At 33.6% G+C, this 21879-nt stretch overlaps 2 protein-coding genes across 6 annotated transcripts in view; one reads left to right on the forward strand and one right to left on the reverse strand.

The window, feature by feature from the left end:
• LOC106665089 (graves disease carrier protein) overlaps positions 1–21879 on the reverse strand; it is a 59516-nt gene that overhangs the window by 14949 nt on the left and 22688 nt on the right. The window contains exon 1 of one of the 4 annotated variants that reach the window (XM_014391287.2): positions 3228–3608. The exons of 1 other annotated variant lie outside the window; for it this stretch is intronic. In XM_014391287.2, coding sequence (XP_014246773.1) covers positions 3228–3285 — 58 coding nt within the window. In that variant the 5' untranslated portion in view covers positions 3286–3608. Of the gene's footprint in view, positions 1–50; positions 116–3227; positions 3609–21879 lie in introns of those variants that run through there. 2 more of the 4 variants (XM_014391286.2, XM_024228015.1) reach the window with 2 other exon arrangements.
• On the forward strand, positions 1610–7776 carry LOC106665090 (NFU1 iron-sulfur cluster scaffold homolog, mitochondrial-like). 2 transcript variants are annotated; one of them, XM_014391291.2, is made up of 7 exons: positions 1610–1631; positions 6396–6567; positions 6633–6767; positions 6831–6948; positions 7006–7109; positions 7371–7487; positions 7564–7776. In XM_014391291.2, exons 1-7 carry the CDS (start codon positions 1627–1629, stop codon positions 7687–7689), a joined length of 777 nt encoding a protein of 258 aa, XP_014246777.1. In that variant the 5' UTR covers positions 1610–1626; the 3' UTR covers positions 7690–7776. The 2 variants fall into 2 exon arrangements, with proteins under 2 accessions (XP_014246777.1, XP_014246776.1); XM_014391290.2 differs by lacking the exon at positions 1610–1631 and adding an exon at positions 3766–3909.

The raw sequence follows: 21879 nt of genomic DNA on the forward strand, positions 1-21879 counted from the left end.
ACTTTTAAATTAAAGAGATCGACTTATAAAAGCCTTTACGTGAAGACTACCTTGTATGGCTCCCGGCCCTCCAGTCATGTGTGGCGACCTCTTTTCACAAATGCACAATGTTCACCACGTTGACCGTCCATCCCAGGTGGTAACATCGATTTTAAACGGCCACCTCGAATTGGGAAAACTTTCTCAGTTCAAAAACCAAAATCAGTTACGATCGACTATGAAGACGAGTGGAATTCATCACGATAAATATTCATACCTGGGACCGTTGCCAAAAATGGGAAGACAATGTACAAAGTGTGAAATTTGAATCGAAGGTCGACGAACCCTCGCCGTTGAAAGCTGATAGACAGGTCCGTTATGTCTCGCTTGGCGATTTAATTTTACCCAAGAGGGTATTAATACGCAGCAGCCTAAGCCGACCAGTGATGATTAAATTTCCTTTAACTACCGTCAATAAAGCATCAGCTCTTTTTCCCTTGCTCTTAAGAAGTAATATCCTTCTTCCTCTTCTTAAAAATCGAGGGTGTGAAACTTTTAAAAATATTATAAAACATTTTCCTCGATCCTAAGAATAAGTGGTTAATTAATTTCACCAATTTAAAAAATAACTACAGTTCGTAATGATTAAGGAAAATGAGAAAACAAATTCCTTCTTGTTTATGGATCTATGTTGTTTTAAGTAATCCGACCTAAACCTTTGTTCATTTCAACCCATCAACCATTACGATAAAAAAACAATAACAGATAAAACTGTTTAAAGGATTAAATACCACTCGAAGGGGCACTAACAGTAATTAACATAATATCATAAGTACACTAATTTGTAATTTGTACTTCGAGTCCTCCCTTCCCAACTCCTGGAAAGTCAATTTAATCACTAATAATTTTCTAAACAAAACATATCATACATAAAGGTACGTTTGTTTACTGGAACAGTACATCTACGGTGGAAAATGCTTATTTGAAAAGTTCAAGTACAGAAGAGTATAAACCTAAAATAATATTTTATACAATCCCTATCATGTGTAAAGGTCTTTTCTTTAATATGCATATCAAAGACCTTTATGCACTATTGAAATTCTGGCGCTGCTCTTTGCATTACGATTAAGCCTTGGCACATTATAACGCGTTATTTGATATCCTCGGGTCACCTAATCTCTTCTAATAATCATCTAGATCAATCGTTAAATGGTCTTCACACCGTCTCGTATCGTACGTAATATATAGTTCACTATAAAAATTCTGACGTAATTACTAGCATGATTGGTGGTTTACAAGTTTATCTTCTGGTCCGCTAAGATCCGCTTGTTTATCCCATTAAAATCTGACTATCTCAAATTAATCTGTACCGTCGTAAAGACTATAAACCAAAGTTTATCATTTTTACTTTTTATTTTTTTTGTTTTTTGTTTTCAAGTGTTAGTTTCAAAAACATATGATACAAAAAATTGACCTACTGTTCTCATCCAATATTGTTGGATAAACATATAATGTGGATAAACATATAATGCTAGTAGTGATGACCTATGATGATTGAAAATCTACAGTGGAGAACATGATTTTTCATCAAGAGTAACAAAAGTTTGAAAATAAGAATTTACGTCGATTGACGTCCTATGCTTCATCATGAGGTATGTGCATCGAGAGGACAACCTCCAATGTAGTTCATTAACAGTGACGACTGTTGGTAAATGCATCAGGTAACGATGGCCTCGTTACATCGAGTAGCGAACAGTGTTGGTCTGGCCTGGTAACCTTCGATTATATGGACTGACGAACTATGTTAGATACATCGGTTACAACCTACTATGATATAAATCGAGTGAAGACCTATGTTACATACATCGAGTAATGATCAACGTTCGACATATATTAAGCGTGGAAAATTTGATTACATAGACAGACGATCTATTTTAGATTCACTGAGTAAACAGTATGACCTATAGATGTAGAACTTATGACGACAAATGGTGATATACATGAAGTGATGTCGTTAGATACACCCAGAAACGGATCAATATTGGATTCATACTAATTGAATGTTATACAACCTAAGTTAGATACATCGAGTAACAACCAATGTTGGAGAAGAATTACGTGTGACGACATATGATGAAATACATCGAGTAGTAAGTAGCCAATGGTCTACCTTACATACATTGAGTAACGTACCAATGATGAATACATTAAATGTGTCAATTTGAAGTTATACTAATATACGTGGAGTGACAACCTACATTAGAGACATTCAGCATTGGTTGAATATTAATATCACGACATATTATTCTGATAAACATCAAGTGATGGTCTAGGTAGATATATTAAGTAATTATTCAGAAATCGTGAGATGCGGTCTGGTGTGATGTAGGTTTCAGAAAAACATTTTCTTTATCGTGCCAACGTTTCGATCTTTATTGAGATCATCTTCAGGGCCTGGGATTTACAAACATATCAACTGTGACGATCAACATTCATAATTTTTTTTAGGTGGATAATTTTAGCCTCTAAACTAATATAATTTATAACCATTATATTTAGTGGTCTGATTGACCAAATTACTTCTTTCAATTAATTAGTCTTTTTATGTAAGGTTTTGGTTGAAATAAAAAAGTGTCACGAGCGGGACTCGAATCCTGGAACTTTTTAATTTTAACCAAAACTTTATATAAAAAGATTAATTAAAAAATTAATTGAAAGAAATAATTTATAACGATAAGTGAAGATCAATTAATTTCTTTAATCCGACCTAATCTCGTTTTATCACTTGTCAAACACGCTGGCAACTAATTTTTATTTAATAACCACGTTTAATCAAATTTTAGGCCCGTCTAAAAATGTAGAGTAGATGGTAGAAATATTGGTTGATATGTTTTGCTCATGTATGAACGTTACGTACGATCTTTAGTTTGAGTATTCGAGGTAAAAATGGGTCATATCTTTTAAAATATGTGATGAAATAGTCCATTAGATTGATTTTTGCATCCAAAATACCGAAGGGAAGCCTTGTATTTAAAATATTTTTCATTGCTAAGTTGATGTACTTCGTGAATTTAGCCTTACCAGTCATCTAATTCTAAAAACTAATGGATGAAAATTTTGCATTAAAAATGTTAGATTTCAATGAATATAGGCATGACGTTTTTTGTTGTGGAACATACCAGCCTCCATCACAGATTTGACAGTTATGGAACACATGACACTGACAACATGAACTGGAAATGACTCACCTCCTGCAAGAAGAGACTTTAGGATGAACTCGTAGTTCTTGTTCTGGTTCTGCAACATTTCGATGCCAAAAACGCTAGACAGAAGTTGCAAAAAATTTTTTTTTGAGTCAGCCGATTTGTGGTCAGTCCGAAGAAGGGAAACGTCTGAGTTTTTCTAATGCCTCGGCCCTCATAACTGTCAATCCGCCGTGTCTGAAGAAAGCGAGGGGGCGAGGACTTTCACGCCGATTTCTCAAGACTGTTTGGAGGCGAATTCAGTTCGTCGACATCTCTCCGAGGGATGATGGGCTTAGACTGACAGGATTTGAGAATTTCTCCGGCTAGCCTCACCGTATCCCCCCCAACCAGAAGACGTCACGATCCGCTCTTTTCGCCACTAAACGCCAACAGGAGAAATTTCTATTCCTAAAAGTTCCCCTTGGGTCGATTTTGACAACTAAATTCTATTTAAACAAAATAAACAATAATTATATTAATTTTAAAACTTTAATTAAAGAAGAGACAACACACGCTATAACCTCTCAGATTCTTATCAGTTTATTGATAAGTTATAACAGTTTTGCAACCCCTACACTCACATTATTGCCTATTGTGCGATAACTTCATAAACTTTATTGATTTACTTATTTCTTAAAATGCTAAACTCGACAAGGAGGTTGTTAGGGCCTTCAGTAATAAATAGGTAACCGTTTTATATCTCCATTTGTTCCTAATAGTGCGAGCTTGAAAAAAATTTGTATTATCTGCAAGATTAGAATATAAATAGATTTAATACTACTTTTACAGATTAAAAAATGTGTGATTTGTAATGACATAATAAGTTATAGAACAGCCAACTTACAATTGCCTGAATCTCACAGAAGGCTGGCCGGACAGTTTTAGAGATCAGTATCAGATCTGATTATCCATAACATTGTCAAGCCTGACGGTACACACATTTCTATCATCAAATTTGGTTGATTTATACATCTGTCTGTCAGATGTGTCGCAATTTTATATCAAGTCCGATTGTCAGATATGAGTTGAAAGGCCTTACTACTGTCACCTCTGTAACAATTTTCATGTCGTGGTTTCTTATGCACAGTAGAAATTGTTTATGAATACACTGGTTATAAGAAATGACTGATTATAACGTACAAAATCTCTGGTCGTGTGAAATGCCTAAGGAAAAAACATCGGGATCCTTTTATAACGAACTATCACTTATAGCGGACAGCTTGCAAAAGTAACCTCTGCTGCCTAATGATTCTAGAAAAGATTCTTCCCCTCTTTTTAAACTCTAAATGTCTATAAAAACTCTAAATAAAAAATAAATTAAAAAACAACGACCTTGGTCTCTTCTGTTGAGGAAAACTTTGTGATAATTTCTCTGATCGAATCTGGAAATGGGGATGTCTCGTTTCAAAATATCGGGAATTGTTCAAAATAATCAACCAATTTAATAAGTGCCATAAAGTTAAAAAAATACGGACCAAAAAAGGCAACATATATAAAATAATGTATATGTGAAAATTTGTTGACAAAAACTCCATTCACATTTGTACATACATAAGTACATATATTAATGTTTTAAAAACACTTATGTAAATAAATTATTTTAGCAGGTAGTATGTATTTTGCACTTGATCATAAACCTGAATAAATTATATAATTACTTACATAATGAAAACTGCTCTGCTATAAACGTATACCTATCAATTGGATGAAATGATCAGATATAACTGTTCACTATAAACAATATACTGCTTATAGTGAATACTGCTTATAACATACAAAATTTTATGGCCCCTGAAGTTAGTTATAAACAAGTTATACTGTATTTCAGTTTGTGATTCAGTGGTATGAGCATGAGATGAATTTGAATTGTCAGTTAGGTGTTCCTACCTTTTCTATTGTCAATTCTGATTGTCTGTAACATTTGTCATGCCACGATTGGTTATAAAATTGTAAAATTAAACTTAAATTGAAACTTACATAAAGACATGGAAAACGCACTACATTCCACGTTGGAACAATAAGTGAGTGCACTGCACAAAAGTGGTTATAAAGTTTAAAAAGTACTCCGCTAAACACAAAGCATCACCTTTTGTTGGTGAATATTCGGTTTTCATGTCAATGGACAGGGTCATTTGGTGACAGCTAATGGTGTGACAGGATCCATTTTTGTTGTGACAATTCAGTCAACAGCTTTTACTCAAGTCTCGGCTGTCCTTAGTACAGTTGACCTTATTTGACTCATCTCTACCCTCGACTCAGCCTTGTGTTGCTCCTTTACTGTTCTACCTTTTTACCCGAGTCTTCACGCATGTCTTTCCTGATTTGCTTTTCTAATCCTCTCTTTTATATTGATTTCCCAAAGAAGGGTGGGGAAAAGGAAATTCTTAAGGCCTGAAAGTCAACACCCTTCTGACTAAGATCAATAATTCGTGCAACAACCCGAATTTTTTGGAGATTCCATTATTCAATGGCCCTCAAGTGTAGGGGCACAAAAGCTCATCTGATTGACGCAATTCCAAAGTTTATATGACCTTAACTTGAACCCTGTCAGCGATGTATGAAAACTTCAATAAATAACTCGCCTTTTTCATTTTTATTTATTGGGGCTATTCACTTGTTGCGTTTCCACACCATCCAGGTTTTTGAAAATTTTCCTTTATTAACCACTGGTTTGGCAAGCTGTCATATTAACAGCCTTACATAAAAACAAGTACAAAAATTCCTTAAACTATCGTCTTTTATTAACAATTATTTCTCTATTATTAACCCCAATCTATATTAAGGACCAGCTTAAAAATGTTCCAACTGGCAGTCAGATTGCTTACCACATATACGCACTATCAAAATTGATTTTTTAAAATTATTACAGGAGACTGTCAGAACGCTGGCTATACATTTCCTACTATTAGTTATGAAAATGCAGTGTTTCAAATTTTACATATTAGATTCAAAATCATTTCAGACGATTGGATTGAATGGCTGAACGTGTGGCTGTTCCCTTGTGTAATGAATTTGGGAACGATTGGTGATGTTTTTCACTTGTAAATAAATAATAAATATGTGTGAAAGAAAGCATTATTATTTGACACAGTTTCATTTGAAATCTATTTTATTTTACATAATTACCTTGTTATCATCATGAAACAATAATAAATGATTACCATATTTCAGAACCTGGTCATTATGCAAGTCTTTACATTCTGGCCCTGCAAACCCGAGACAATCCAAACTTCTTGTGAACAAAGTCAGGCCAAAAATAGACTCCTTTACAATTAGAAATATGTTCATACAGACACAGGAGACCCCAAATCCAAACAGTCTCAAATTTCTTCCTGGCATTAAGGTATTAATATCAGAAAATATTGGTTTCTTCAAAAAGGGGATTCTAATTGATATGAAACATATTAGGTTTTGGGTGAAAAACAGACGATGGATTTTCCCAACAGCAGAGATGCCTATTGTTCTCCTTTGGCGAAACTTATATTCAGGATCAATGGAGTTAAATCTGTCTTTTTCGGCCCAGAATTCATCACCGTGACAAAAGTATGAAATTCTTCAGACAAAAAATAAAGTACAATAATTTTTTTCACAAATTTTGTTCTGAAGGTTGATGACGATGTTGAGTGGAGGGTACTGAAGCCGGAGATTTTTGCAACGATTATGGATTTTTTTGCAAGCGGCCTGCCTATTCTCCATGATGTAAAGCCACCTGATGCAAATACTCGTATGTCCTATATCATTTCATTACGGGAGAGTATGTAATTTTGTTTTCCCTCCTTAGAAATAAATGATGATGATGATGAAACAGTTCAAATGATCAAGGAACTATTAGATACTAGAATTCGACCCACAGTTCAGGAAGATGGAGGAGATATTGTCTATATGGTGACTTTGAATATACTAAACTAATTAAAGTAAAAAAAGAACATAAAATTTTAATTAGCAATTCTTAACTGAATTTTTGAATCATATTTATAAATTAAAATTAAAAATAAATAAGTTGATCTGGTAATTCTTTTTTCTTCTTATTTTTGGTTAAAATTTTGTTTTGTTTTATTGCACTTTTCTTTATTGTTGTAAATACTTGTCTGAACCTATTATAAGACACATATTAATTCTCAAAATATAATTTTCACTTTTCCTCAGGGTTTTGATGATGGCGTGGTAAAATTGAAACTCCAAGGCTCCTGCACAAACTGTCCTAGCTCAGTTGTGACTCTTAAGAGTGGAATTCAAAATATGCTGCAGTTCTACATCCCTGAGGTATGCCCATTGCTGTAAATCATAAAATTGATCAATCCTCATTCAATGGCTTGTTTAAAAAAAATTGGCATTTTAGGTTGTAGCTGTTGAACAGGTCGAAGACGAAATGACAATTATGACAAAATACGAGTTCGAGAAAATGGAAAGGAAGATCCGTGAAAGTGGAGAAAAGGAAGGCAAAGCAAAGGAAGAGAAAAAATAATCATAATTTGTAAATACTTACTTGTAAATATCGAATGTTATTAGTGTTTTGAATTTAAATGTAAATACAAGAGTATATGACTTTTCATAATTATTCTTTTATAAGTCCTATTTCATAAGCAGTAATTATGCTATAAATGGAAGTTGTTCATAATCTCTAAAAAAAAATTAATATTTCTTTCATTGCTGTAACACAGTTTTATCACTTATGTTATTTATTATTTATTTTTATATAAGGTATTTTTTTAGAATAGGAATTTTTTAGATTAATTTCTTTTACAAAATTTTCTTGGTTTTTGTTAAAAAAATAATTCCATGTGGTTTTAAAAGAGTGAATGATTACTTATTTAAACATTTATTTGGATGTCGGTAATTTATACACATCAGAATCTACATCTACATCTCTAAAATTTGCAGTAACAAATACACAGTAGCCACTCAAAGAATAACAAATGGCAAAACCCATGTTTTAATGGAAATATTCAATTGTGGATTGTGAAATAACTTTTCTATCAAAGTTTTCAGGGATTTCACCATGTTGCCTTATTTTATAGGTATTTCAAGGACATACTCATTTTTACATGTTTTAGAACTTAGTGATATCTCCTTTTCAAGGTTGAAAAATGCGATATCGAACCCAAGGAGAGCAGCAACCCAAGAACATCATTTATGTCATATTTCCAATAAAAACATTTATTTATCGGTAACAAAAATCAGATTCATTTCTCTTTCTTCTTTCCCTAATGTCATTGCACGTGATTTCATTTTCTCTCTAAGCTGTTCCATTACATTGCACTTTTCAGAGTTCCCCATATACAAAAAATATAATGGGGTGAAATCAGGGCTTCTAGCTGTCCAAGCCATGAAAAGAATATATCTAATTTGTGTTACCAATTGAATAAAGACTTTAATTAAAAATATGTACGATATTTCACTAAGAAAAGTTTAAAAAAAAAGTAAAAGTATGTATCTCCTTGGAATATTTATAAAATAAGGCAACTTTGGTGAAATCTTGATGGAAATTGTTCAACATGGGTTTTGCCATTGGTTATTCTTTGAGTGGCTACTATGTATTCGGAATCGTGAATTTTCAACAGAAATATTATCTTGTGGAAAATTTAATGTAGTTTGTGAAATAAAAGTAAGATTGTATTTGTATGCCGCTAAACTTGAGAATTGAATGATAATTATTTTATGTGAAAAAATCTGATTTTAGACTAAATTCATAAAAATGTTAATAGTATTTCAGGAAAGAGTCAAGATAGAAACGTACTTCTGGTGGTACTGAACTGCGTTTTATTTAGTGAATCCACCATGGCAACATTGACATTTAACCCTGTATATAGTTTCTTAGCAGGGTGGGGCAATATTTAAATTATATCTCTATAACCTTGTTTTGTATGTCGGATGCATTCCAGACTTTTACCATCATAGATGTATTTAGATATGACCACGCTGCGGTTCATCGGTTCATCACAGAACTTGACAAGAAAGTCTCATGATAATAATTTGTGGTTCGAAATTCACTCGGTCAGTCCATTGTAGTGGCCATTAATTTTTCTCGTAATAATTATAAATTTGTGGGCAACAACAGGCTCTTTGTTATTTGTATAAATAATTTGACTGTGGTGTCCATCATAAAACTAAACATTTCTTTTTGCTGAATTTCAAGATTTACTTATTCCCAAGACAACAATTTTAACCCATTTTTTAATTATGCATGCTATTACATGAAACAGAAAATAAATATTTAAATTTTTTATCATTTTAATATTGTCTTTAAGTGCAAAACCACCAATAGGAAAGTTCTTATGAAATAGTTTTACCTGGTTTTTATGTTTCTAGCGTGTCTTCAAAGTGGTAGCATTTTTTTTCTAATGTTTCTTTCAACTAGTAAAATAAATAAATATATTAACGATTTTACAAGTAAAAGTGTTCTTTGAGTTCATTTAGGTCATGGCATGTGAGGTTAAAAACTGTAATTGCTTTGAATGAAGCAGTTGCCTTACTTAATATTTCGGGTCAATTGGTTTCCCAAAGTGACTTCATTACTGCCCTACAAATCTTTTTCAGAATTTTAGTTATAGTTATAGTTAGTTATAGAACATAGTTATATATAAATTATCCAGAATACATATGATGATGAATTAAATACTGAAACAAGTAAATTAGTTAAATAATTGTATTATCGTTAATTTTACCAAAAATTTTATAGTGATTGTTGTAGTAAACATTTACACAATACTCAACAGATATAACTAGTATATTGGTTAATTTTTGACCCATAAAATATTCTTCAGATAGGTCGGGGATGGTCAACATTCTACACTCACACATTCACCACCTTGCTAAACTCATCACAATATTTCATAAAATAGTTATCTGATATGTGTTAACAGAGACATGAGTGAACTGTAAATAGCTTGCTGGTAAAAGAGGCCAAAAAATAAAATTGAAGTTTCAGTTTGGTAATTCCTTTGACAAGGCATAAATTGTCCCAGAATCTATTAATTATGTTGACAATTTGATGCAAAATGATATCTAATTAGTTATTGATTTATTTTTATCAAGTGTAAATGAATAAATGTAAATTTTTATTCATTGCCATTCCAGACAAGAAACAATTTTAAAGATTTATTTTATATCAATTTATTGGTCAACATAATTAATAGAGTACAATGAAATCAACCAAATTAAAATAGTATTGTGGTAACTTTATTGTTGTTTTTAATTACTGTTATAAAACATTTACCTCCAGCTACATATTATGTTGTGACTTGTAGGTCAAATATTCAAATTCAAATTCTCAAGTTAATGAAATTTTTACCTAGTTTATCCATGCAAATTAAAATTTAAAACTATTATTGTATTAAATACTGAAACACGTAAATTAGTGTAAATAATTGTATCGCTTTTAAAATTACCAAAATTTGTATAGTGATTGTTGTATTGTGATTCAACACTCAACAGACATAACTAGTAATATTGGTTAATTTTTGACCCATAAAATATTAGTAACTTTATTGTTCTATTTCTAGAAGTTAATTGAAAAATATAAAATGTGCTATAATTGCTATTATTTATCTGTAGTGTTAATAAAAAAGAGGTATGATGGAGAGATGGATTTATTAAAAATTTGGAAGATGTATAATAATATTTAACATTAATTGAAATTTTACAAATTAATCTGGGGGTAGGTAGCTCTGAGGAGTAGTTCAATAAAACTTTGGCCTAAATGAAGTTACTTGCATAAGAAAGAGTGGCCAGTTTTCCTGCCAGAGTTCACCTCTTTCTATGGTGGGAAGAAGTTTCACTAATGTTCTGGCCTTTCTCAAGAGCTTGATAAATTTAAAAAACTATAATAGTAGATTAGTTTATAATAAACATAATATGTATTTATAATACAGCTTTCATTCTCTTCCTGAGTCCTTTTCTCCCTTTAGAGCCCTTCCCCCTGATATATCACATTGGAGGATGAATAGCCTGGCGATTTGGTGGCTTTTTTTTTTAAATGGTTCAGAATGGTTTTAAGGAAATAGACTTTGCAAAAGCTTGTGTTATTTACCCATGTCTCTTACTTAGATAAAAGGATTGAATTAGAATTTCTCATATTAAATTTGTAAAAATAAATCACATTTTATTTGAAATAACTATATACCTAACCTAACTTTTCTTCAGCCTGATGTTTAACTATAAAAACTCAGTGATGAACCAGTAATTTGGTTATTACTCATCATTTTAATCAGCCTATCCTCGCTGGGTTTGGTCTGCATTTCTCCTCTTCAGTTATAGTAGGCAGTACTGGCAATAGATGCTCTCCAACATATAAGTACATAATTGTGAAATTGTAGTAGTTTAAAGTGTTATTGTATTGACTTCTTTTTTACTCATGAATAATTTACAGCTCTGTATGGTCTGGATGAAAAACACAAATTCAATTGTTACTGCCAAGCTTTTGACCTATGTTAAGGTCATCATCAGGCCAAAATAATCTTACCTATGTCTACAACTTGGTATAATTAACTCTGAAGTTGGTATTAAAAGAAATTTGAATCAATCCTGATCAATCTAGATTATTCGTGAAATTGTCGTAGTATTAGTTAAAGTTGTATTAGTAGACATAGTAGTAGATGTAGTTATAATTGTAAAAAAAGTGATACAACAAATAATTAGTGAGGTTTAGTCAGTGCATAGTAAGAGTTGTAGTAGTAATAAATTCCAGTGTCATGATGAAAGAAATAGTAGACGTCGTACACGCAGTAGAGTTAGTTGTAGTTGCACTAAAATATTAGTCATTTGCAGTGGTAGTTTTAGTTGCAGTTGTATACAGTAAGTACTGTATTAATACTAATAGTATAGCTTAATGAAAGACAAATGTTTAGTTTTTAGTGGTAGTAAACACTGAACGAACGGTTCTTGGGTAAATCATAGAAAATACAATAGTAGCGGTTGTAAAAAAGTATACTTCATACTAGTGGTTCTTGTAGTAGGTATTAGTCACATTTGTAGTAGAAGATATTATACTAGTTTTAGTTGGATTTGTAGTAGTATACATAGTAATTGATGTAGTAGTGTTTGGTGAAGTGGTAAACACATTTTTAGTCGAAATTGTAGTTGCAATAATAGACAGTAAGTATTGTATTAATGTAATGATAACTGAATGGCCCATTTCTTGTTTGTACTGAAGGAGTTAGTTGGCTGGGGTATTCTGGGACAGTTAAAAAACGTTTATTGAACAAAAATAAACTAAACTATCTAAATATTGGATTGCTCTTAAAATAATAATACAGTATGGTTTTAACAGTAATTAGACATTTGGGTTAATTACTTAATAATTGAAATAAAAAAACAAAAATTGTTTAAACTAAAAATTAACTTCATCGATTAGAAAAGTTCTAGGTTTTAAGCAGGCTAACACAAGTACAATCTTTACATCCATTTTTTCGAATTATGTATGCAAACTCTTATGTACTTTCTACAATAAGGGTGAAAAAATAATATTATTATTATTTGAGAAAATAAGCTTTCTGGGTTCTTTTATCTGCAAAAAATGAACTGCCTTCCCTCTTCATATGGTTGCAGAATGAGCACTCTTTCTGGAAGCGTTGGGCAGGGCTTCCAGTTGAAGATAGCAGGTTTCAGATTTTATCAGATTTTAGTATGAACGTGGCAAAACATTCTGTACTTCTGCAACAGCTAGAGTCACCATGTACACCCAGTTGTCCGACACGCAAATCTCTCAAAAAAATACCCATTTCTATGACCTCCTTAAACAAGATCATTGGGAGGCGGTCTTCAAGGTCTTGGGTGATGAGAATCTCTTTTTACAGACGGCTCGTCGTGAATTACCGTCTGCAATTTAATGCAAATTCGTTTTAAATTATTCCCGATTATCGACTCACTTATTCGCGACTATAATTTAACAAACAATGAGACCAAACCGTAGCCGAATGATAAAGTACTAATTTAAACAAGGTGACGGTACTTTAACTTAGAGTATCTAATAATATTCTAAAAAGGTTGAACCCTTGCATTTAAAATTTTATGATAATTCTACAGCAATTCAAAAGAATTAGTATTGAATATTGTTTCAAAAGATTCTAATCTAAATTAATTCTAAAATCCATGTTTGTCGAGTGAAATAGTATTGCGTTAGATTAACGTTTTCTGGAGCCAGAAAGCAAACACTATACAAGAACATAATCAAATTTACCATCACATTTTACTTTTTCTTTTCAATCAGCTAACAAATTTTATTTACTGTCATAAATAAAGATCTCACGTCTTTGATTTTTTCTCATGTTCTAGAAATAAAACATGTTTAACGTGAGATAGCTCAGATGTGCGATTGCCAAGGTTTTATTAGTTAAACTTACTTCCATAAAATGCATCATAACAATTTGAACTTCGGTTCGTCAGTTTTAACTTCGAAGCAGTAATCGCGATGATCTTAAGTTATAGAACAACATTTAGTCTTCGATTGGGCTTCAACGGCGATGTTGATGTTTTGATGTAAAAAATATCAACTGGCTGATATATGAGACAAGAACAGTCCACAGGTGTTTTCGGCATGTGGTTCCCACATTACATCAAATACGATCCGACTTCCTTCTCCACCCCCCGTCGCAGGATAGGCAAACATTTTCCAACCCTGGCTCACTACATTGTTAAAATACTCACAACTATATTTATCTCGTCTAAATAAAGGCTGGCGAACCCTCCCGTGTTTACAAAGCCTCTCCACACTAGATGTGCAAATAGTTCATGGGCATGAGTGCTTTCAAATTGGGGATGTTAATTTATACCAACTGGATGTCTCAGAAAAACAAGGAACAATACTTAGCCTCTTCTTTGATCTGACATAGAGAAAATTGGGTAAAACTCACTAATTTCGTGGTCCGCTTGACCAATTGATATATTACCGTTGCTCTACCACTTGAGCTATCGTGATCTCGATCCACTCGGACACCAACTTCCCATCTCAACCGCACCTTTTGAATTTTCCCTCCTTTTTGCCATTTTTCAATGGCATTTCAAACTTTTTATCTCAGCTAAAATCCTTAATTAATTGTAATATATTAATTGGTCAAGCGGACCACGAAATTAGTGAATTTAATGGTTAAAAATGAAGTATACTTCACTAAAGCTCGCCGTGGCCATTTCATTTGTCGTCGAGAATCCAACCCGATCACACGACATTTGAAAAATGGCAAATGGAGGGAAAATTCAAAAGGTGCGGTTGAGATGGGAAGTTGGTGTCCGAGTGGATCGAGATCACGATATTTTAAGTGGTAGAGCAGCGGCGTATCAAGCCGAAGATCGTGGGTTCCAATCCCGCTCGTGCCATTGACTTTTTTATCTCAGCAAAAAACCTTAATTAATTGGGTAAAACGTTTAAAACCAAGAACATTTTTCAATAGAAATAGTAGAAAAATTAATTTTTCTCATAATTATCGTAAACATATAGATCGAATTCCAAATACCGTAGTGTTATTCAAAGTCGTAAAGTTGACACTATACTTGTGGTTTGTGATTTGTAAGTAGATGATAATAAGTAAGTTAATGGGCTTCTGGAAAAGGACTGGTAAAGGAGGGGTGTAGGAATGTATTCGTTGGACACGACGGCATGGGGAGGTAAAAATGTGTGGTGGGGAGAGGTATAGTCTTTCTTTAAAGGAAGAAGGACGACATGAACTCCCAAAACCAAAACGACCTACAAAAGAAGAGTGGAATGAGGTGGTAATCGTAGTACAACCGAAAGCCATAAGCTGGGCACTAGAGAAGTTTCACCCAGACAATGCGTCAGGAGCGGACAGAATCTACCCAGCCCTACTACAAAAAGGTCAAGAAATCGGCAGTGAGAATATTGAAAGCCTGCCTAGCGTGGAACCATATTTCTAAAAACTGGAGAGAGATACGGGTAGTGTATATACCAAAAGTTGGACGACCCAATGAATACAAGCCCAACTCGTACAGACCTATCAGCCTCATATCATTCACGTTATAAATACTGGCAGAGTATCACATTAGAGAGAAAGTACTGAAGAAAAAACCCTCAGCGAGCGACAATTCGCATAGCAACTAGGGAGATCCACAAAGGATGGCCAAGTTCATAAACGGCAAGATGATAGCAGTGACATTCTTGATGGATACAGAGGGAGCTTTCAACAACGCAACCACAGCCTCTCAATATAAAGCAATTAAAAACAGGGAAGTCTCAGAAAAGGTCTATTAATGGGTGGAAGACGGCCTAAGGAACGGAATAATTATATCTACCTTAGGCGGCGCAACCACCCGGGCTAAGATAGCCAGGAGATGCCCACAAGAGGGGGGGTTCTCTCAACCCTCTGTGGATAAGTGGTAAATGTACTACAAATATTGGAACAAGTAACCCTGCGCCGGTTCAGCATAAGATTCTACGGTCTTGGCTATGCGGATGACTTCGCCATAGTGGTAGAAGGATGGACCCTGTACAACGAGCTCTCAACCCGTGGGAGACAGGTAGTGCAAACGGGAGGGTATATGTTAAACCCCACAAAAGCGTAATGATTCCGTTCACAGGAAGAGGACGATAGTAAGCCTAAAATTTCCAAGCCTTAAATGGGTCACAGATTCCATTTTCCAAGGAAGCCAGATATCTAGGGATCACACTAGAGCAAGTCCTCGAATTTTTATTAAACTTTTATCCCAAGGAATAACACCTATTGGGTAAATTATAAATAGTAGTGTTGTGAAATTGTCTTCATGCTGGTGGTAATTGTAGGTGTTAGTAGTATTCGTTCTTGGTAGAAAACTAGTGGTAGTTGAAGTTCTATTAGTAGGCAATAATAATAAAGGTAATTTATTAGTTTGTCTTACAAGGGGTCTTACGAACTAGAGATAACTGGTTTTATTGAAATTTTTATGATACCAAATGGAAAAAGGCACCAACACCCACGATGTCTCTAACTAGATACGCAGGACAGGAGAGAAACAGGGTGTGCGTGCGTTACAGGCAGGCGTTAGTAATTTATTGAAGTATGCCTCCTTTGTTCATGATACGCAATTCGAAAACGCACTTCTTTGAAGGGTGTGCGTGCATGGAGGAGATATAAAAGAACGGAATATGCTCATATTTCACGGCGCATAATTTATTTGTTTTGCAAAAACCGGCAGTCAAGATTGTTTAGCATATTTACTCAGCCGTAAAAGAGTTCGGAAATGCTGGCTACCATCGTTAATGCGCTTTTTATTATTACACGAGTTGTCCTACGTCTCTTTCTCAATCCCCCCTTTTGGTTTTATGTTTTGAATGTTATACTCCGACTGTTACTACTACTACGACTATAACTATTGTATTTGAAAAAAAACAAAAACAAAAAAAAAACTATTATATGGAAATTGCTTGGTCGGCATACGGTTTAAAGCAACGTCAAAAGATTATTTGAAAAACAAATAATTGCGTATTGTTTTAATCCTATCACTAATCAATACAAAATGCAAATTGGACATTTCAACCGTGATATTATACTAATGCGTTACAAATGCGAATTGTTGATATCAACATGAAAATAAATTTGTAGATGATTATCACTACTATAACTTTTTTTCTTCAAAATGTCGATTGTGTAAAATATAATAAAATAATAAATTTACGCGTGAAAAAAGTTAACATTTATTCAAACAGGATTAGTCGTACTAAAACAAGGGGATGACCAGGTTGGTGCGTCACGGATTTTGACCAAAATTTTTTGGACACTTATCCGCCACTTCTTGTGAATAGACCCTGGTTTGAAATAATTTTTTTTTTGAAAATTGAAATTTTCGTTTTTTTTAACTTTCATTTCATCGTTCTACTCCTCAAATCAATTATGTAAATATATCATTTTACAGAAAATTTTACATAAATTGCAATAAAAACATAGTAAAAGCTATCAATGTTTATCAATAACAAAAAAAATTCAAAAAACCAAATATTTTTCGAGTATACTGTCATAACTTTTTTAAAAACTAATATGAAATTTTGTTTTAGTACCTCTAGACACCCCTAAATATTAATTTTTGTTTGAATTTAAATTTATCGATTTTTTGAGCTCTAAAATTTTTAAGATTTTTGAAAAGTCGTCCTGATTGAAATGCGAATAATTAAAAAACAGCTAAAAGAATTTTGACGTCAAACATGCCATTTGGGAGAAGAACGTAGCTTTTTAACGACGTTCAACAAAACTCTCTACCTCACTCTCAATCAAATTCAAATTCATTAATTTTGAAACAGGAGAAACCAAATATAATTCTGACTGAATAAATTTTTCTATTTATATTGTATATGTATGTATAATTATAGATTATAAAATATATATTTAGAGGTTAAAAAAATGTTATTTTTGGTATATTAATTTTATTGTTGATTAACATAAAAATAAAAATGTTCTACGACGCTGAATATTTTAATTTGATATGATTTAAAAAGATAAATCGACAAAATACTGCTTTTGTTCATATTTTAACAAACATTTTGTAAGCAAGTAGGTCAGAAAATAGCCAAAACTTGGATTTGACCTCATTGTCGTGATTCTAGGGTTATAAAACCCATAGATACCGATTTTCGCGGACATCGGTGTAAATTAATTTTTTGACTGACAATTTTGACAACCTTCTGCTTGAGTGACATTCCTAGTGCAAGTATAATTTTTCTCAAAAACTAGCTGGCCGATTTTCATGGTTGATACGATTTTTTTTTGTTATTGCTAAACATAGATAGCTTTTTCTATAGTTTTATTGCAATCTACAAAAAATTCTATAAAATTATATATTCACATAGTTGATTCGAGCATGTAGACCGGCGAAATAAAAGTATTAAAAATCGGAAAATTTCAACATTCAAACATTTTTTTTTGCGAAACTAGGACCTATTCACAAGAGGAGGCTGATACGGGACCATTATTTTGGAGTGTAGAATCACCAAAAAAGTGTGGTCCAAATCCATGACACACAAACCTGGTCGTCCCCTTGTAAGTTTTTTAAGTAAAAGATGAAGAATAAAATAATTTCAAGATATTAACAAAAACCTATGATACTTCACTTGGGATTTGCGCGGATGAAGATTCCAAAACGACCCACTCTTCAGAACTGGTTCAAAATTTCCGGGAAGGAAACAAGCCTTGAAAGTCGAATTAGCTATATTTTGATGGTGACGTTTTCGTTAATTTGCTGAAAAAACCTGTTTCCATGATAGGCTTAAGTTTGTGTTTGTGTTGTTCGGCAAACTTTGTTAGGATGAAAGTGAATCCGTATCAACAGGAAGGCTTTCCCTTCCATGTATAAAGCGAAGCAATTTTCCAAATAGGTCATGTGTGCAATTTCGATGGGGTTATTACTTCAAGCAGGGCTATGACAGGCTTTATGGACAGGCGATAAATTCCGAACTCGATTCAACTAGAGGAAGTACCCAACTTAAGTAAACTGCAAAATCTTACACTTGACTATGTAATTCGGCGCCTGTCTATAAAAAAAATCTACATACAGGAATCCATACCGAAACTTATTCCGAACCACTGCTCACACTCAATATTGAAGAGAGTAAAAAATTGTCCTGGCGAATTTTTCGCCTTTGAAGATCCAATGCGCTAAACGAGAGGTATAAAATTATTTTTACAAAGGTCAGGGATCAGATTAAAGCAAACAACAGCCTATATTTAGAGAAATAGCCCAGATATATTTATTTTAGAAGTTGTTTAAATAAACATTTTGATTTATCTACAGTTTGACTTTTTATCTTTTTATTTACTTTTTATCCGAGAATGTTAAGGTAACAAACAAGCAAAAAAGCCTTGTAAAAATAATAGTTGTTTAGCACTCAACTGTAATAAAATAATTAAGAGATGGTTAAAATAATTAAGAAACGTCTGTGAGAGTGTGGGTAAGTGGGTAAGTGAGTGGTGGGGGAGAGAGAGGGGGGAGAGAGAGAGAGAGAGAGAGAGAGAGAGAGAGAGAGAGAGTGAAATGTGCAGGAGAGAATGAGTGAGTGAGAGAGAGAGAGAGAGAGAGAGAGAGAGAGAGAGTAGAGAGAAGAAAGAGAGGAAGAGAGGGATTGAGAGGGGGGAGAGAGAGGGGAGAGGCAGAGAGAAAGAGAGTAGAGAGAAGAGAGAGAGAAGAAGGAGAGGAAGAGAGTAGAGAGAAGAAAGAGAGGAAGAGAGGGAGCGAGAGAGAGGGGAGAGAGAGAGAGAGAGGAGAGAGAGAGAAGAGAGAGAGATATAGAGGTAAAAATATAGATAGAGAGATAGATAGATAGAGAGTAGAGAGAGAGAGAGAGAGAGTAGAGAGAAAAGAGAGAGAGGAAGAGAAGGAGAGAGAGGAGAGAGGGGGAGAGAGAGAAAGAGAGTAGAGAGAAGAAAGAGAGGAAAAGAGGGATTGAGAGGGGGAGAGAGAGGGGAGAGGCAGAGAGAAAGAGAGTAGAGAGAAGAGAGAGATAAGAAGGAGAGGAAGAGAGTAGAGAGAAGAAAGAGAGGAAGACAGGGAGCGAGAGGGAGGGGGAGAGAGAGTGAGTGTGAGAGACCCTGCTCTTGAGCTATTCAGCTATTGTTTTATTTGACCATTATAATACAGATCCCAATCGACGCAAGGAATTTTATGTACCAAATTGGAACTCTTTGTCTTTATTTTTAGCGAATACCTCGTTTTTTTGTTGTGCTCATATATACCCAAAAGCAAAAAACTTCTTGAATTATCTTTGAACAACTTTCTGATGCCGCCCCACCACGTATGGAATTCCATAATACACATTTTACATAGTACTACTTACTACCTCGTATTTTTTAACAATGTTCATCATATTCGTGTTAGTGACAGCTCTAGGATAACCTATAAGGATAATTCTTAAGAGTACCCAACGACTGCACAAAAGCAAATTTAATAAACCATATCTTTTTTATTCAAAATAATTGTTGATTTGACTTTCTGTGTAATTACCGCTGTGATAATTTATTAACAGTTTACTTGTTTAAATATGTAAGTTTTTATTCCAGTCGTGGGCAATTGCGCAAATTGTCTCGATTCTTTGGTCCATCGTTTCACCTGTTACTGTGCAGTATGGTGTTACGACGACTTCCACGAGTCCTTGGGCAAAACCGGTACCCATCGTTACCTCGTCTCCGGATTGGTTTTCTCGTACGTGACATGAACGCGATCAATGCCAATCCTTTGCGGTGTACGGTTTTTATATTTTATTCAAAATAAAGGAAGACATACAAAGTAGTCTTAATCGCAAGGCGAACTCGTCTGACGCGTAAAACGGCCAGAGTCTCGATTTGTTTACTGTTACTGTTGTATGTTTGACGTGTCTGTAATCTCTGTTTACAAAACTGATTATTTTTTCTCCTTTTCTCCCTCCCATATTTAAATCAAAATACATTTCCAGATCAATAGCTGCGAGACGATAAGACACGAAACATCACGGCAACGACTTATCGTACCTATGTGATAACCTATGTTGAAAAAAACAGTCAAATCGTTTGACATTAAAGTCAATCCTTCTCGATAAGGAACAATTATCCTCTCCAGATTTGAAAAGTTGAAGTTTTCCCCAGATTACCAATGTTGCAATAAAAAGCACCGACTTTCTTAGGCTCTGCACACTATATATTCGATTTAATTTTGATAATAATTTTTTAAAATTAGTCTACGTTGTGCGATAATACAAAGATTGTTTATTTCCTCGTATGGCGCCTGATCAGTCATAAGTTGTTGCTAATGCGTTTGATATTTTGAAAATTTATATTTTTCTACTATGGAAACTGGTCGTTTTATCATTTTTCAAGTCTCCAAGCATTTTAGAAAATTAATTTACATACTTTTCATTCCTGTTCAAGAGCTGGGAAGGAATAAACCACAATCCAGCCGAAAGTGGGTACCCAAGTTGTTTGTGACCAGAGGTTTGACAAGAAAGAAGTGCTTGATGGTGTGTCGCACTTTGTTCATATCATGGGCAGGGTTGCTCTATTTTGAAAATGATTTAGGTAAGATTAAGTATAAATCAGCGACGGTTTCTCCGTTCAAGATATTGAAGGAAAATATTTCAAAGCGATGTGATTGAAAAAAGGACAAGGTTGAAATCAGCAGCTGAAGAAATTTATGTTTTTGCATCGTAATTCGGGAACATTTCCGCAAACGTTTCGATGAATTAAACAAATGTTTAAGCCATAATTTTTATAGCACTAATGGTGGATTATCTGCCAAAGTTGAGTCCATGTTAGAAAACCTGGTGTCCAAAATATTTGTCCATCGTCCTCTCATTATGATATTCTCAGAGGTCATTTGCTGCAAGGTCTATTTGTTGTGATTGATTATGAACTTATTATAAAAGAACATCATTCTTTAATCTTCAAGCTACTTACTGAGAAGATGTCTTGGGACTTTTCCTTATGTTTTATTTACGTTTATTTTACTTAAAAACACAAAAAAACATACATATATACATATATTATATAATGGTTATAAATCAGTTACCAACTGTCATCATTTTGTTATCACGAATTCAAAAAAGAAAAGCACGTTATTAGATAAAGAGTAATCATCTCATGCTGATTAGACTCAAGTGTTATTATTTATAAGCTCGTAGATAGCAGTCTTAAGTATACCACCTAAACATTATTTGTTTATTTATTTATTTTTAATCCACCTTGAATTAATATCACAATTATTACTATTTCAGAGA

Source organism: Cimex lectularius, unplaced genomic scaffold, assembly GCF_000648675.2.
Source record: "Cimex lectularius strain Harlan isolate CLEC.00 unplaced genomic scaffold, Clec_2.1 scaffold172, whole genome shotgun sequence".
NCBI classification, from domain to species: Eukaryota; Metazoa; Arthropoda; class Insecta; order Hemiptera; family Cimicidae; genus Cimex; species Cimex lectularius.